Source organism: Columba livia, chromosome 6 (genome assembly GCF_036013475.1).
Source record: "Columba livia isolate bColLiv1 breed racing homer chromosome 6, bColLiv1.pat.W.v2, whole genome shotgun sequence".
NCBI lineage: Eukaryota > Metazoa > Chordata > Aves > Columbiformes > Columbidae > Columba > Columba livia.
The window spans coordinates 19,840,874-19,859,601 of NC_088607.1; the positions used below are offsets into that span (position 1 = coordinate 19,840,874).

The window sequence follows — 18,728 nt, forward strand, 5'->3', positions numbered from 1 at the left end:
CCACTCAGCAAGAGGGTATGCTCAGAAAAAGGAATCCTCATGCATCAGAGAGGGCAAACCCTTAATCTCCAGACACTGAGTTCCAGCTGTTTGGCTTAGCCACCAAAAAGCATTTATCACATATTTCCGCTCCGCTAACTTAGGTTTCTTTGCCAGCTCAAGGTACAATGTGAAGAAAAGACAAAATACATGCAAATTCTTTCTGTGCTTAATTCAGTAATACAACCTCAGCTTTTTTGCTCAGCTTACATTGCTGCCAAAGTTCCCGATGTGTTACAAGACTCTAAACGGGTCTCTCAAAAAATCGAGACTCCTGCTACAGAGTTCAGGTTGAAGGGCACATAGTTTGGAATGAGGCCCTGCGAAGGGTCTTAAATAGATTCCACATGAGCACAAAATGCAAGCACCTACCCGAGGCTGCGCTGTTAGGGACAAGCTATAAGGTAAATAGCAAAACACCGAGGGGGTAGGAAAATGAGGAAAAGTTTAGCCGGAGGGAAAACCAGGATCAACATAATGAAACTAATGTCACAGCAGCAGAGGCAAAATTTCTTATTCCCTCCTCCTCTTCTCCCCTTCTCTATGGTAGGATTACTGTTGTACCAGCGATAGGGCAACATCCCAGTATGTGCTGAGCCTTCTGCCGGAAAAAGGGTGCTGGGGAAGAGGGCTGGTCACCAGTTCAGGACAGTAGCAGGGAAGCATCATAGTGACCAGAGCAAAAGCAGGCAGAGCCAGTCCCTCCTCTCACTTTAAGATAAATTGTTACCATGCTGGAAAAACCGCCGTGGACCCGAGGTCCTCACCCCCACTCACCTGTCCCGGCCGTTCCCGGTGCCGGCGGCCGCTCCGCGGGGTGCGGGTCCCGCCGAGCCCGCGCTCCCCCCGCACCGGCGCCAGCGGCCTCTCCGCGGGCAACAGCGCCCCCAGGCGGAGAGACCCCGCCAGCTGCTGCTGCCCGCTGCGGCCGCCTCGGCCTCCGCTGCAAGAACGGCGTTCGGAGCCAGCGCTGGCTCCCTGTCAGCGCCACAGCTACCGGGAGCATCTCCTAGGCTTTGTTATAGTTTTCAGGGGTAACAAAACACACGCCGTTTTGCAGCGGGACAAAGACTTGGTAGACACTGATCTGCCACAGGCCTTGCAGGTGTAACCTTGTGTTTAGGTGTACTGAGGTTGAAACTCAGGATCGGAATTCAAAGAAAGGACATGAGACTTTACTCCCTGCTGTGGAATAATTACTGAGAGGGCAAATTATTTAAACTAATTATCAAGAACACACTTATTGAGAATTAAGCTATACCCCGTCTTCAGCTTATAAGGCAGCTGTGCAGAGAGGAGGAAATCTGCTCTGTACGATTTCACCCCACACACCTGGCCTGTATTCTTAATTGGTAGTGCCTGAGGAAGCTCAGTGTAGTATAAATGTAAAGATATGGGGTGCGGACAGATGGATAGATAGACAGATGGATAGATAGATAGATAGATAGATAGATAGATAGATAGATATGAAGGTGTCATGGCCAGGCCCTGTTACAAGACAAACAATAACCAGCTTGTACAGCTGCTGCCAGTTTCAAAAATAAAGTATAGGTGCTGACAATTAAACAGGATAAATGGTCATTTCCATCCAAAGTGCTAGTTACTGAGACAGAAATTTGTCTGATGGATTAACTTTGCTCATTATAATCTCATTTTAATACCAAAACACACCTACATCTCAAAGGATACCTGCCTCCAGCCTACCTATGAGCACGCATACTGAGGTTTTTACCTTAAAAATCAAAGTGAGGATTTCTAAACAAATGCATAACAAAGTCATGCATGGCTAGAGTCACTCAAGCTCCACCTAAACGTAGAAAATAGTATAAAATTCCCTAACAATAGAGGAAGGGTGGATGGGAGCCATCATCACTGAGAAGTAGACAGAAGAACATATTGGGACTTTTGGGACCAGTCAACGGGCTGAGCCCATCTTCCCTGCCCTCAGGAGGACGCTCTTGCATAAGATTTGTGCACTTAGTTATACCAGATTTTCCCCATAACACTTAGACTTTAAGCTTGTGTTTTGTAGTCACATTAATAGCACTACATAGTCATCTCAGAATTTTTATATATATGGTACCAATGCTTATTTCTTGCAACTAACATCTTGTTTCAACTGAAGTGCACTTTTGCAACTAAAGTGCGTTTTTGCAGACAGTGTATTTATCAATGGCTTCTAAAAGAACTTGCACGTGTTGCTTTAATAAACCTCATTATTTGTGGATCTAGTAGTGAGAATTTCTCATTGAATGCACCCAGAACTATAGTATAATGTGCCCAGACCAATAGTATATAGTATGCTATTTGTGTATCTGTGCAGCACATATATTATACTATTAATGAAACTATGCAGCACAAAGATTCAATGATCACGACTGGCCTGCACTATTCATGAAACTAACTGTATGAAATAACGTTAATGTGCCCTAACATATAGTGTATATCATACTATTCATGTATCTGTGCGTCAGACTGGCCATTGAGCACAATTAGACTTAGAGTGCTGACTTTAGGTTATTTGACCTAGCCACCTTGCATGGGGCTTAATTTCTGCTAAATTAATTATCTTAATGCAACACCCACATCCCAGGTAAGCGGCTTCAGCCCTGAGCCCATGGTTTGCTGAGTACCTGAGGGTGAAGAACATGCATTCCTCTTCAGTTTTCATGAAAAACTTTGGCCTGAACACAGAAAACTTCTCTTAACAGAACTAATATATTTTCTTAATCAAAATATTTTCATACCATCACCCCACCTCCCCAGCCAAGCTGCACTGAAAGCCTCTCTAGCCAGCACAGAAAGAAAAAGAAACCACACTTAATCAGGGGTCTTTTTAATGAATTCGTAACAATGGCTGCAGATGGAAAGCCGACAGCAGATTAAATTTTTAATTCTCAAGCTTCACTTTATAAGGATCAGAATTCAAGACAATAACCATCAGGAAAAGACCCTAAAATTCTTTCGTTCAGAAATTGCAATTCAGTAGTGAGAAATTTATTTGCATCTTCTACAACTACACACATACATCATTTCTGGAGGAGTCAGAATACAATACAGACACTTTTCAGCTCAGTATCCTCAGAAAATAAGACTTAGACAATTACAGGTGTGGCTACTGTCCATCCAACATTCATGATTTTTTACTTCATTGATGATTTCAGTGATTTTGTTCCTATAGTTATTTGAAAGCAAGCTACTGAAGAGGCCATTGTTAGCATTCTCATGATGGGCAATGCTACAGCAGGAATCTGTATTTTATAAGACATCAAAGAAATGGAAAAGACATTATAAATTCTACAATTGTAGGAAAATCTTCCACCAAGAACCACATTTTATTATAGAGCAGGAAACCTATTCAACCTCCAAGGTCTCCCTCATATATCTTACAGACTAAAATAATTTATAACTTCTCTTGATATTAAAGTAGCGTGTTTCCTTTTTTTTTTTTTTTTAATTTGCACAGCACATTCACCATAAAGAGTAATTTACAGAAAACTGGTTTATTTTGCTACCGATCTGACAAAACTGTTTCTTTTACAGGGTCCAAGGGAGTAGGAGTTCTGTTTTACCACCACTTCCTGTGCTGAGGCACTTGTATGTTGGTTGAATTGATGTGTAAATTTTTGTCAGTGTTATCACTAGTTACAGAATCACTAAACAGTGAAAAAATGCTCTGCATTGAGCAGAGTATGACTACTTTCTCATGGCTTTCCAGCACAGTTTGATCACATTACTAAAGGCTGAGACTAAGTTAGCAGAAGGTGTCTGATGCACTCTCTTACACTAAGACACTTGTGTATTATCCAAGCTGATATTCAACCATCCTTCAACATCATCTATAAACACCCATCATAAAATGAAGTCTGTGGAACAGGCACTAATTAAGATCTGCTTTGAAAAACAGATTATGCATCACTGCTCATTCTTATTACACCAAGCTTCTTGCTCTTCTGAAGTGATGATTAAGGGGAAAAATCCACATTAATTAAGTCACTCAAGCTATAGAATTAATGCTTTGGTTCTTCCCTCACCAGTAGTACACTGGTGGAGCTTGTTTTCTAGTGGTCAGTGCAAAGAGAACAAAACACAAGTATGTTACATCATTCTGCATGAAAACCATTACCTAATGGTATTTCTTTTAACCATTTCTCTACTTCCAGGAGTCTGCAAGGACAAATAATGATCCTTATCCATAGCTGGTAGGTGAAACATGAAAGGCTTCAGGAACACCATTAAATCAAGAAAAATGCAGCAATGCATCAGTCTCAAAAGAGGAGATTTCAGATGACAGTGGTGATCTTCTCTGGCTCATGGCGGTTCTTTCAGGCAATATTGAGAAAGAAAGTCACCCAAAGTAGCTAGTTTGTGTGCGATAGCTAAAATAATAACGCAGAAAAAGTCACCAAGTGCTTTTTAAGGTACCAGTACCCAACGGGTCACTGCAGTACAGGGAGTACTTCTGAAAGGTACTCAGAAATGGCAACGTACTGAGAAATGGCACTGTTGTATCCACAGTGAAATACTTATGGTTTTAATCATCAAGCACCTCAGGTGCTCAGTGGACTGATGTGTCTTTCAGACACTTCACTAAATTTATATGCACACGATAGACTCCTTTTGCACAAAGTCACACTGTTGTTTTTCAAGTACCATGCCACTGTGTGCAAAATCAGCCAGATACTACGAGGATTTCTGCGGGAGAGAGAAATAATACTGAAAAAAAAAATAAACAAACTACATGTGAATCCAATTCAGTAGTCATTGATGGCATTTTTAAAATGCATCATAAAAAAGTAATGTGACATTATTGCCAGAAAAGCATATGATTTCCAGGTGAATTAATACTGTGAAATACCATGCTGGTTCAGAGATACTTCCCCATCATGTTAATTATTTCATTATACAAGCGGTAAGGTGCATCAATGCCGTAGATGAAATCCAAATGTTCCCATTCTGGAATGTTTTTGTGGTAAACCAAGTCTGTGATCTGAGTGAGCAGCATCGCAGCATCCTTTGAGTCTGCCAGCCAGTCATGTCCACCAGTCCACACCGCGGTCGGCACAGTCATCTCCTTTATTTTGTAGAAAGGGGGAGTAGACTGAGGAGAGGGAAAGGGAAAACAAAGGCATTAGAAAGAACAAGTCTTCATTGTGATACTGCACCACAATGTAACATATGGCCAAATGCAAGAAGAATGTGTCAGGTTCACATTTTTTTCTTCCTCTCTTGGGCAGCAAGACATGGAGTCCTGACTCAACAGAAACTGTAACTCCAAGAGTCTGCGATATTACAGCATACCTAGCAGTAAAGATGTGGCTTGAGGAGTTTACAAGACATTACCATAGCAGAAGTCTCAGAGAATGCATCCCATTCAAGTTATTTCTAACCTGAATGCTAACAGTGATTGCTACTCTGTAAGTATGATGCTGCAATCTGTCCCAGTCACTAAAGTGACAAGGAGCAAAATATTTTTTAGTATCACATGCAGCAATTTGGAAATAAACTTGTGTTGAGATTAAACAGGCTGAAGTAAGCAATACACAAGAATTGACAGACTATGCCTTACAGTGAGAAGTGCAGTGGGTTCTCATGACCCAAGCAGGCAGGACCACCCTCAAGAAATGTTGTGCCAGCACAACTCCATATCAAAGTGGGGGCTACATAGCAACTTAGGACAAACTCAGGGCAGTGTAGTCCTGTTTGGGGTTTTCTGGTATTGTTTGTCTAGTTTGGGTTTTTTTGTTTTCTTCTTGTTTGGTTGGTTGGTTTGGTCAAAGCATCCAGAGGAGTGCCCAAGGACTTCTTTTCTGACACTTAAGAATTGTAACACATCTATAAAAGATGTCTACCTGGTTGTAATGAGCCATATTTGCAGCCTTGCTTCCCCAGTCATAAGCCTGGAATTCTCCAGTCTTCAAAGCCTAGAAATAAATATTCACACATACAAAGAAGAACTGCAACCCTTCTAATGCTGGAATAAAAAAGTAGAGTTCATCTGGAGAACTTAAAAAGGCAACTGACAGAAGAAACGGATTTCACACTCTTTCATAGCAATGGTAGGAAAGATTAAGGAAAACAGATTAGTGTACCCAAAGCCAGGATGTGGAAGCTCCGTGCTTACTTCTGAAATATCTACCCTGCTCTCTAAATATATATGAACACACCAGGGAGCTTTCTTAGCCAGTCCACTCTATATGATTTACCATTTAAAATTTTTCAGAAACAGAAGTCTATATAACAGTCATCTGGAAAAAAAAAAAATAAAAATCACAGTTTTCTTTCTGAGCCAACACATGAGCAGCTCTGTACAGCACAACACATTAATGTTGAGTGGGTGACCAAGTCCAGTTACAAGTTCACAAGTAGCACTGACCACTGCTTCCATGGCAAATGTCTTCTTGTATTTATCAGCCTGCTAACCAAGCTTCGGGCACAAGAGCATCACAAGCATGAAATTGTGCACTGAGTTGAAATCTGAAATACACTAATAAAATAGAAAATGAAGCCGGACAGAATATAACAGAACAGAAAGCCCGCTGCTTTTCACAATTCAGGAATTTCACTTGGGCTATGCTGTATATATTTTGGCATTTTATTCCATTTAAATATCAGGCACATCATTATTCTACAAACAAACTAGAGACAATGGACATTTTAGATTCTGGAAACTCTACCTGACTCCAGTGGATCATGTTTTGCACAGACGTCCCCGCAGGGCAGTGTGTTGAATATACATCCACTCGGCTCTGCAACAAGATTCATATGCTGTACTCCTCACAGTGCAACAGTGCGATCATCATTGCTTCTTGAACAATTAGCAGAAAATTTTCCATTCTTTTTAAAACTGCCATAAAGAAAAGTTAACTGGAGCCATATATACAGATGAGGTAAGAGGTTCAAATGTTTGGGGGATTACCTACAATTAACTGCAGAACTTTAAAGCTGAACTTTAAACCTGATAATGATATACCTGAAACATATATATATTCAGAGTATCTTTTAATAAGTGTTAGTATTGTAAGAATTGTGAGCACGTTAACAATCTAAATACTGATGGACCTCCAGAGAAACCTTGCATTACTCTACATCTAAACTAGCAGCTGTCAGTCCAAGGTGATTCAGAACTTCACACACTGAATCCAGAAGTACAAGATAGCCAGGGAATCTTAAATCCTGGCAGAAAACCAAACCAAACCAAACAAAACGAACAAAAACCAAACCAAACAAAACAAACAAAAACCAAACCAAACAAAACAAACAAAAACCAAACAAACAAAGACAAACATTAAACACATTATATTTGTATGCACTAGACAAGAAAACATACAAAACTCTGCACTTTCACCTTGATATAAAACACAAAAAAATGTACATTTTTGCATGCAGAATGGTGAAAAAAAATCATGCTAATTCTATCTCACCCCCATCTAAACATCCTCAGCCTTCATCCAGCTGTGGGTAAACCGATACCAGCTTCTACTGGTTTCAGGGAGTTAGAAACACTTTAAGATGCATTATGAAAAAAGGCAGTGTCATGACAGTTGCTGTTAACTAGCTTTTAGATAACAAAACAAGTCCTAAGAACAAGTCCTTTGCAACTAGAACCACAGATAAAGTCATCAGCAGGGTTAGAAACCGGTCCCACAGAAAACAGTTGCACACATCCACCAAGAGGACACAAGGCTTCAGCAGTCCTCTTGAAAAAGCCTGAAAACTGTATCGTTGTTCCTCACTTCCTAGCAAAAGGATCTAAATATTTGCACTGTCATATTAATTCACTTCTCTTACCCGTTTCCCCAACATATCCACAACAATGTATTTTAGCTTTCCAGTAACAGTTTAACAGGTTAATTCTGTCCATCTAAGATTGGCAACTACATCTATACCAAGGAAAGACATTTATTCAAACTCAGCGTGATGAAGAAGGCATTAGTTTTTTTCTAATTACATGTAAAGGACAGTCGGTACAGGGATACACGGCCAATACTGTGTTAGAATTCACAATAACTCAACTATTAAAAGTTAGCAAACCATACCATATTCAAGTTTCTCTCGTTAAAACCACACAGAAGAAAGAATAAGTTGCCACAAAGATCATCAAGTATTCTGTGGGTGCAAACATGGGTAGCAAGCCAGTTGAGCACAAAATTCTGAGGGAGGAATTGTTTATTTCCAAATATTTTCTACAAAATAAGAAACACACAGAACAAACGTGATTGCATCGAATGACCTGAGTTTATTTTCTATACTGCAGCATTATTTCAATTTGCACTGGCAGTAGGTGTGTCATATGAAAACAATTTATCTCCTTATGAACCTTGTTTCCAGTTCAATGGGAAGGTCATGGTTTGTGCTTCTGCTACAAATGATGCAGTTCATTACCCCCACAAAAAGTATGTGGGAACTGCGACCATCTTACAGATGATGTCCTCTTTAAACTAAGTTTGTTACACAAGGAACAGGAGATCACATCTGTTTGTATCACTTTAATATATCTGCCTCTGGAGCAAATAATTAATAATGCATGGACAGACATTAAATCTGCACAAGGTACATTAGAGAAGATTTTACGTCACAGAGGGCAGTGCTCTGCATGATGGAAAGAATTGGTTAAAAACTGATTAAAGTGGTTAAAGATGGTTCACAGCATCTGACATCAGGCACTTTGTGCAGGCTGCCAGTCTGCATACATTCCCTTCGATGTTAAGGGGGAAAGGTAAACTCCTCCAGAGGATGATTCACGGCATCCAAATAAAGCCGCTGCTCTTAATAACCCTCTGAAGGATCCTCTTCTAATACTAAATGGTTAATGGTGAAACAAATCTGTTAATGTTCGTGACAGTTCAAATTCTTTTAAAACAGAACTATTTAATTAATCATGTGATTTCTGTAGAATAAATTCTAGAAACATGTACATGGAAAACAATATTATTCCACACATTAAGTCGTAATTACAAAATATTAGTTTAAACTGATGCCTGGAAAACTGTCTCTTTAGACAACAGTATAGCCAGAGAAGCCACTGCCTACTTCCATAGCATTATCACGGAAAAACTGGCTGTCCTCTTCTCAAACATGTTAATCTCACCACAGCTCTTAACATTCCTTGCTATGCTGTTTTCAGCTAGAAACATGGGGACATCTCATCTGGCTTAAAACACCCACAGTCAAATACAAACCTTGAATGCGAGGTCTGGAAACACTCTCAATTTTGCCAGGGGACTAGTGGCAAACTTGACTGTAGCTACTGGTGCCAAGGCAAAGAACATTTTGATTTTCTTAGCCAGCTGTGGCAAAGTTGAAAAAGCAATGAAAGCTGTAAATAAGATGAGAATCGTTAACGAACCTCACTGACACAAGGTAGATGAGAGGGTGACCTGGCAGTGATTCTATAAAATCTAAGACGCTGAGAATACACAAGTAATTTTGCATTAATAGATTGATTGCTGTATTTTTGATCCATTTACATATTTTAGATCAATCAAATTTCTACAGAAGTCAAATGAGGCAAATCAGAAGGATTTGTTTTCTTCTGAAAAACAAGTTTGTGCTAAGTAACCCAATACTCCTCCACCTCTTTCTAACTGCAGCTCTAAAAACATTTGAGCCAGGCCTTACATACAACAAAATATTTGGGAAGTGGGAATCTTTATCAACTATAGCATAGTTCATCCTTTCGGTTTAACAGAAGCTCTACTGGTGGCTACCTGTGACTTCAATTGTCATTTCAACTGCTTCCCATTCACAGTAAACACAGAAAAGAGATGTCTTTCCTTTTTCATGTTGATGAATATTTCAGGAAGCAGCTAAAAACCAGAAGCAGTAGATTTCAAAAATATTTCCTCATTAAATCATGCATGTGGAACCGGATATAACTTCAAGCACAACATATTCTAACAAATGCACCTGTTCACATACCCATTGTGGTGCCCTGTGAATGGCCAACGTAAAATACTTGTTGCTGACCCGTCTTCTTCAAAATAAAGTCCACGGAGGCTGGAATGTCATACTTAGCCATTTCATCAAAGCTACAAAGCAAAGATAAAAAGTCAGTTCTGTAAGTGAAATGGAACAGCTGCACAGAGCCTTACTGCACTGCAGATCAGTTTTCTGGATATAAAGAAAAGCTTCCTTTGGATGAAGCAGAACTCTCTGCTCACGGAGTCTTCCCAGCAAGCACCAGTGAAAGCAACTACTGTTCTACCTGCCACACATGGAGGCCGTCTCAGGACTCAATAGTGACCACAAAGCTCTCCTTCATTGCCCCTACATACATGACAGCACATGTAGTCAGAAAGAAATATCTTGTGCATTCACAATGTGATTGAACTGACATGGTGGGCAAAGAGAGGACAATGAGTCTGCTCACAAACAGCACGTATAGCTCCTCTAGCAAGTCAAGGATACCTGAAAACCCAGAATTCTTCTTGCTTCACTGTGAAGTGTGTATGTTTCCTGGACCAAGTGTTCCCTCTGCTGTTGCCCAGCCACACATCATAGCCAGCATCTGCCAGCATAAAGCCAAGGCTGTTGTATTCAAAGTTTGCGATCCAGTTGCTGGCATCTGCAAGCAAACCATGCTGTAGAAACACAGCAGGCCTTGGACCTGCAAAACAGAGTATTTATCACAGCTTCCGGTTCATCTGGAATTGAATGCCTAAGAATAATTCATTAGTTAAAAGAACAACAGTCAAAATCCAGGTGGTATTCAAGAAGCCTCTCTCCTGACTTCTCTGTCCTGAAAAGGGAAGTGACACGTTTATGTGGAATACAGATTAAAAAAATGAAAGGTTCCTGCTTCTACACAAAGAAAATAAATTAACATACAAACGTATAGGAGGAATATGACCTTCAGAAAAGCCAGAGACCCGTCTCTGGATCTCACAGTAGCACAGGTGTTTTGGTTTCTTGATTTTTTTTCTGCTTTAATACCTGAAATCTGATAACATGGTAACTTTAGCCTCAATGCCAGAGCTGACACATCATTCTACTGCAATACTAATTCATGCAGTACTTCCTCCATTAATAATGTAAACTTGGATCTTTCAGCAGAACAGTCGTATCACAACTGTTCCAGTCACCTACACCCTCTGTTCCAGGTCATGTCCATAAACGTTTGCTGTGAGTTCCACAATCCAAATTACCAATATTCCTCCCTCCTGGCATTGCTGTGATGAGGAAGCTTTTCAGTGCCTGCTTTTCCCGTTTTGTGGCGCACTGTCCCTGCAACCAGAGCAAATCTCCAGCAGTGCCAGACTGGTGTTGGAGACAGGGCAGCTCAACACAGCTCTTAACTCGGCTGCAGTAATACCCCATTGCCTTATGAACACTGTGAAGGATTTTCAAGCCTAATATCAACTTTGTTTTCAGTGATGTTCACTTTGATACCTTCTTGCCCTTTACTAAATTCAGATGCGCCAACTTCTGACGTTTTTGAAGAACAGGCTCTTGTCAAGCTGCTACTTGCATGTTTCATAACATAGGAAGGGGAAAACTGTTCAACTGCTTCAATGCTTTCATTCTGTTCTCCTACTAGCCTCCAATTGCTGACAGTTCCTTTTTCACTTTACAAAGCAGTCACCAGATCTGCACATGAAATGCACAATCATATGACAAACTGACTTGGACCACAATAACTTTGTATCACCTCTGATCCTAAAAACTCCAGATGGGGAACAGGAAAGGTAGGTCCTTAAACTACCCTTTCTGCTATAGCACATTTTGTTCTCTTCACTGCACCCCCAGGAACTGAAGACTAATTTCCATGCCCTTCTTACCCATGCTATGCAGTTGGTTTAGGTTTTTAGTTAACACTAAAATTAAAAAAAATATTTTGCTTTTAGGTTCTCTGGACATTTTCCTTTCCTTTCCTTTCCTTTCCTTTCCTTTCCTTTCCTTTCCTTTCCTTTCCTTTCCTTTCCTTTCCTTTCCTTTCCTTTCCTTTCCTTTCCTTTCCCCCTTTTTTTTTAAGCTGAAAAAATTGTAGTTTTGTTCCAAAACATTGTATGATACATAATTCCAAGGGATCCCATTCACATTATGTAGGTATTGCAAAAGAAGAATCATGGTATATATCTGCTAAGTCAGCAGAAACACATTAATCTTTCTCAGAAAAGATACCAAGTCTATAAAAACTTAATATCAACATGAACTTTGGAATCTTCTTCTAGAAGACCACACTTCGAGGGTGTGGGAAGGGGAATGTGGAGAATTCCCACAGATCAGGAAACTTCTGTTTGTCTATGTCATCAATGAAGGATTCCGCATCAATGAAGGCAGCCTGTCCTTTTCCTGTGGACTTCTCTGAAATTCCAAAGTTCAAAGACACTTGCCAGGTTGGACTGGCCTCCTCCATGCACTGACCTTTACACACACACCTAGTGAGAGACAGTGGACGGCACAACCATCCTAACTAATACCAAACCTACAAGGAAGGTCAGGAAGACTGTTGCTCGGCCTTTGACAGAGGGGATGGTTTTTCCACAGGTCTTGTTCACTCCCAGGGCTGCAGAATAACCATCAATTTCTTCTGCAAACTCCATGCTTTTACCTCTCATCCCAGTTTTTTTCAGTCCAAAGGGTTCTGAGGCAGTCCTTAGAAGATGTGCATTTTCTATGCAAACAGGTAGCTGTTGTATGCAAGAGATTGTAGGATCTTTGATACAGGGTGGCAACAAGACTGATACCAAAATCAGCCATTACTGTACGAATACACTGTTACTTCCATATGCAGTGTATGAGCAAAGGCTACGTGTCCTCTTCTACACACATTTGACTCATTTTATAAGCATTCTATCATTCAGTCTTTGTCAAAACCTCTGCCCATATCACTCTGTTAAGTTTCAGCTTACATTCCCCCTATCATCCTTGCCTGTACACTACCTGCATCTCATCCATGCTTTTATACCAGCTTTCACAGTAATTCTTACAGCCTTTAACAGTCCCCCGTCAAATCACATTGATGAAACCACTTAGTCTGGGTTGACTGTTGTCAACTACTTGCTACATATCTTAATTTGCAACATATTTTAAATGTATTATACTCATTCTGAAGGGATTTTATGTTATTACATCATTTTACCTATTTAAGCAAATGTGAAAAACATTACACCCCAATAATGTGCTGTATCGGTCTGACTTGTACCTCACTGCAAAGAAGCTTCAGTGAGGTTAAAATTTAGAAACAAATTATCATTTTACGCAAAAATCAGGCAGTAATTCTTTTGTGAACATGTGAGTGGGAACTCTTGTGCTTCAGTTCTATTTCACCAAAAGAGGCATGTGAACTGTACCTAATTCTGAAAAAGCTGAGGCATTTTTAACAAATGGGGTTTGAAATAACCCCACAATATTACAGTCTCTTCTAAAGAGACTTCATCACCTAAAAAACCTCAAAAAATCTCAACCCTTATTCTCCACTGCCTACAAAATCCAGGTCCCTCAGTCCCTCAGAAAAGTCAAAGGACAATGAAAGGCTTGTACAAATGTCACAAAAAGGCAACGCCAGGAAAATACAGCTTTCTAACTCCCTTTCCCTTCCTTTACTCAAGTCACTCTATGTATGTGCCTAAACTTTTTTGGCTGTAGCATTCACCAATAAAACATTCTAATAGCATAAGTCATACAGTCTTTAATCTTTTTTTCTGGATTCTTAGAGAAGAAAAAGTTCTGGAAATCTGACAGAGCTTTTTCATGACTTCCTGTTTTTCCAAGCAGACGTAAATCTTACCTTTGCTGCTCTCACGGCCTTTTCTTCCATAAGGAATTCTGTTAATGGAAAGGATATAACCATCTTCTGTTGTCACTTCATACTCTTCACTAGGGTATCCCCGGAAGGTAATAATTTGGCTCTAGAGAAGGAAAAGAAACCGCCTTGGAGTCCAACTGCCAGCCTCCTCAGTTCATTAACGTGTGAAAAGTTCTCTGGATTCCTTCCAAAGACTGTGATGTGAAATTAAAGACGTGCTAGGAACGTGTCAGACCAGCCGACTACTCGATGCAGACAGGTTTTCTTATAAGAATTAGCCCAGTATGGAGTCAGGAACTTGCCAGAGCACAAACCTTATCCCCAAATTTCAGAGGACTCCCTCACCTGCCTCCACCTTGTTAGTCTTATTAGTTACATGCTGCTTACAGTGAGAAAGGAGACTGAAGTGTTGCAAAGGAAAATATGATAACAGGGAAATCACCAAGATACGGATTTAGCAGACAAAAAATTGAAACTGTCTGTTCCCAAGGAAAGCAGTACATTCCAGCAATACACAGGTGAGGAGAACAAAAAGCCACTGGCACCACAATGGTGAATACAAGAGGCAGGGAAGAGCTAATGTCTCCTGAAGTGAAAGGCTTCTATAAAAAACATTTCAGATTTATATCTGCACTTTATGCTTAATGTTATACAGAGGGCACAATCACGACTAGGCAATGTGCTGAAATGACCCACAAACACAGCAGCTTTAAAATACTAAGGTTGCTAATACTGGTTATTAACAACAAATCTTTTCTGGGGTTGGTTATTGCAGCAGCAGAAGAATAAAGTTAAGAGAGTAAATGCCACACGGTCATCGTGCCAGCAGGACAGGTATGCTGCATAAACACGCACTCCTGTAGCTCTTATGGAAATGTCCTGATTCTAGCAAAAACCACAGATCTGTTTCAGGAAATGTGTGAGAGAAAGATCAGCCACAGGTTACATGGGACCGAGAAGGACCTGGCAGGAGGAGGAGGAGCGAAAGGCGACTTGCGAGCAGAGGGTGCGAGCAGCCGCCGCAGGCTGAGCGCTGAGCGCTGCCCGAAGCCTCCGCGCTCCCACCGCGGCTGCGGAGGCCGGGAGGCGCCGGTTTGAGCCCGTGGAGCCGTAACGGGACCGCCCGCCGGCCAGACCCCGCTCCGCTCCGCTCCGGTCCGTGACAGCCCCGCGGCCACAGCCGGTGACAGCCCCGGGCGCTTCTCCCTCACCGACGCGCCCCGCCTGCACTCACGATGTTCATGTTCGTTTCGGGGTCCACATTTCTCCTGCCGGTGGCGAGAGCGCCTGAACCGGCGATGCTCTGCAGCAGAAAAGCGGCGACCACCAGGCCCCGCATGCTGGCCCTGCGGGAAAGAGCCGGAGGCCGCGCCGAAGCAGAACCCGGCAGCTCCAGCGGGCCCCGCCGGGGCTTATGTGCCGCCTCCGCCGAGCGAGGCGACCGGCACGGGACCGCGTGACAGGGGCGGCCGCCCGGGTGACGGGGCGAGGAAGGGGGCGGCGACTAAGATTACATTGCAGTCAGTTGCCTTTGCCAGTTCCCCAGATGAATTATAGCTTTTTATTCCTGCAACAGAAGGGTTGTGGTTCTTCTTTGAATGCGTAAATATTTATTTCTAGGCTGTGAAGACTAGGGAACTCCAAGCTTATGACTGGGAAACGAGGCTGCAAATATGACTCACTACAACTAGGTAGACAACTTTTATGGATGCGATACAATTCTTAAGTGTCACAAAAAAAAGTCCTTGGGCACTTCTCTGAGTTAGTCCAAAGTCGGTATGGAGCCCACACTTGCATACCAAGTTGTGCTGGCACAGTGTTTCTTGAGAGTGTTTCTGCCTGCCTGGATCATGAGATCCCACTGCACTTCTCACTGTAAGGCACAGACGTACATAGATTACACAGATTGCTTACTTCAGCCTCTTTAATCTCCACATGTTTCTCTCTAAATTGCTGTATGTGACAATAAAATATTTTGCCGTTTGTCATTTTAGTGACTGGGACAGATTGCAGTATCATACTTCCAGGGCAGCAATCACTTTTAGTGTTTGGGTTAGAAATAACTTGAATGGGATGCATTCTCTGAGACCTCAAAGCAAAACATCAATTTTTTTTGTTTTAGAATTAACTACAAACCTAAAACAACTACATAGCATGGGTAAGAATGGCATGGAAATTAGTCTGTCTTCACCTTCTTGGGGGTGCAGTGAAGAGAACAAAATGTGCTATAGCAGAAAGGGTAGTTTAAGGACCTACCTTTCCTGTTCCCCATCTGGAGTTTTTAGCATCAGAGGTGATACAAAGTTATTGTGGCCCAAGTCAGTTTGTCATATGATTGTGCATTTCATGTGCAGATCTGGTGACTGCTTTGTAAAGTGAAAAAGGAACTGTCAGCAATTGGAGGCTAGTAGGAGAACAGAATGAAAGCATTGAAGCAGTTGAACAGTTTTCCTCTTCCTATGTTATGAAACCTGCAAGTAGCAGCTTGACAAGAGCCTGTTCTTCAAAAACGTCAGAAGTTGGCACATATGAATTCAGTAAAGGGCAAGAAGGTATCAAAGTGAACATCACTGAAAACAAAGTTGATATTAGGCTTGAAAATCCTTCACAGTGTTCATAAGGCAATGGGGTATTACTGCAGCCGAGTTAAGAGCTGTGTTGAGCTGCCCTGTCTCCAACACCAGTCTGGCACTGCTGGAGATTTGCTCTGGTTGCAGGGACAGTGCGCCACAAAATGGGAAAAGAAGGCACTGAAAAGCTTCCTCATCACAGCAATGCCAGGAGGGAGGAATATTGGTAATTTGGATTGTGGAACTCACAGCAAACGTTTATGGACATGACCTGGAACAGAGGGTGTAGGTGACTGGAACAGTTGTGATACGACTGTTCTGCTGAAAGATCCAAGTTTACATTATTAATGGAGGAAGTACTGCATGAATTAGTATTGCAGTAGAATGATGTGTCAGCATTGAGGCTAAAGTTACCATGTTATCAGATTTCAGGTATTAAAGCAGAAAAAAAATCAAGAAACCAAAACACCTGTGCTACTGTGAGATCCAGAGACGGGTCTCTGGCTTTTCTGAAGGTCATATTCCTCCTATACGTTTATATGTTAATTTATTTTCTTTGTGTAGAAGCAGGAACCTTTCATTTTTTTAATCTGTATTCCAGATAGAATCATGGAATCATTTCAGTTGGAAGAGGCCCTCAGGATCAACAAGTCCAACCATAACCTAAACCTCATCTAAACACCTTTTAAACACCTCCAGGGATGGTAACTCCACCACTTCCCTGGGCAGCCTGTTTCAATGCCTGACAACTCTTTCTGTGAAGAATTTTTTCCCAATATCCACTCTAAACCTTCCCTGGCGCAACTTCAGGCCATTTCCTCTTGTCCTATCACTTGCTGCTTGGGAGAAGAGACCAACACCCTCCATGCTACAACCTCCTTTCAGGTAGTTGTAGACAGTGATAAGGTCTCCCCTCAGCCTCCATTTCTCCAGGCTAAACAGCCCCAGTTCCCTCAGCTGCTCCTCATCAGACTTGTGCTCCAGACCCTTCACCAGCTTCATCACCTCCTCTGCACTCTCTCTAGTACCTCAATGTCCTTCTTATGATCAGGGGCCCAAAACCAAACAGAGGATTCAAGGTGGGGCCTCACCAGTGCCAAGTACAGTGGCACAATCACTTCCCTAGTCCTGCTGGCCACACTATTCCTCATACAAGACAGGATGCTGTTGGCCTTTTTGGACACATAAAGGTGTCATTTCCCCTTTTCAGATGGAGATGTCAGAAGAGAGGCTTCCTAAATTCCACCTGGTTTATGATTGTGGTTCTTTTAACTACTTAAGTCAAGGGGAGAAAGTCCTTTGAAACAGATTCCCTTGTTGGCTACTCTTACTGCTCTTCAGGTTCTGCCAGAGCTTTGGTAATGGAAGGGAATTGCATACTGATAAACTGATTCTAGAGACAACAATAAACTATTAATGTAAAAATACTTGTGCACACTCAACATCCTAGATTTTATAGAATCACTGCCAGGTCACCCTCTCATCTACCTTGTGTCAGTGAGGTTCGTTAACGATTCTCATCTTATTTACAGCTTTCATTGCTTTTTCAACTTTGCCACAGCTGGCTAAGAAAACCAAAATGTTCTTTGCCTTGGCACCAGTAGCTACAGTCAAGTTTGCCACTAGCCCCCTGGCAAAATTGGGAGTGTTTCCTGACCTGCTACTCAAGGTTTGTATTTGACTGTAAAGGTTTTAAGCCAGAGGAGGTGTTTCCCTTTCTAGCTGAAAACAGCATAGCAAGTAATGTGGTTAGATTAACATGTTTGACGAGAAGAGGGCCAAGTTTTCATGATAATGCTATGGAAGTAAGCAGTGGCTTCTCTGACTTTACTGTTTTCTAATGCGGCAATTTTCCAGGCACACAGCAGGTTCATCAGATAACTAAGTTGGGAAAACACAGGATTTAATACACCCTGCTATCTTGACTGCACATCTGCTGTATTCAGACTATACAGAAAGGTAAAGCCTGAGCATATTTATTATTGAAGATGCCAAAGGTCAAAAGTTGGGTCAAATGTACCACAGCAAAGATAAGGATCCTTCCTTAGTATAGGGTTAAATGCTATTTATGAGATTACTAGACTGTCCACTAAGCAATCCAATTATCCAAGCTTTAAAATGTGATACAAGAAGCTTTCCACCATGTCAGTGGTTTGAAAGGAGCCTCACCTGAGTAGATATTTACAATTGGTACCTTACTTAAAAGTCTCAGAGAAGTCATCCAAAATGAGACAAATGACCTTTTAGGCTTATGGAAAGCCTAAATCAGGACAAAAGTAAAATGGAAGCTTACTTAGCAATTTTACTTTTACATTATACTTGTTCTGTGCATCAATCATTGTGAAAAGCAGACTCAGCTTTCTGGATTC

The 18,728-nt window shown here is 41.5% G+C and overlaps 1 protein-coding gene across 1 annotated transcript; it reads right to left on the reverse strand.

The window, feature by feature from the left end:
- Positions 1-2,859: 2,859 nt before the first annotated feature.
- Positions 2,860-15,251, reverse strand: LOC102087576 (putative lysosomal acid lipase/cholesteryl ester hydrolase). Its single transcript, XM_065067431.1, has 9 exons — positions 15,024-15,251; positions 13,772-13,892; positions 10,450-10,648; positions 9,961-10,070; positions 9,222-9,358; positions 8,079-8,225; positions 6,717-6,788; positions 5,892-5,963; positions 2,860-5,140 (listed from the first exon to the last, which is right to left on the reverse strand). Exons 1-9 carry the CDS (start codon positions 15,126-15,128, stop codon positions 4,907-4,909), a joined length of 1,197 nt encoding a protein of 398 aa, XP_064923503.1. The 5' UTR covers positions 15,129-15,251; the 3' UTR covers positions 2,860-4,906.
- Between the last annotated feature and the right edge of the window lie 3,477 nt (positions 15,252-18,728).

Bases quoted from the DNA above. Each gene is read 5' to 3' on its own strand.
- LOC102087576 (XM_065067431.1), bottom strand. From the start codon at position 15,128: ATGCGGGGCCTGGTGGTCGCCGCTTTTCTGCTGCAGAGCATCGCCGGT. The intron at 13,893-15,023 runs GTGAGTGCAGGC...TTCCTTCTCTAG, and splicing joins CCGAAACGAACATGAACATC to AGCCAAATTATTACCTTCCG. The intron at 5,141-5,891 runs GTAGACATCTTT...CCCTCTCCTCAG, and splicing joins ATATGGCTCATTACAACCAG to TCTACTCCCCCTTTCTACAA.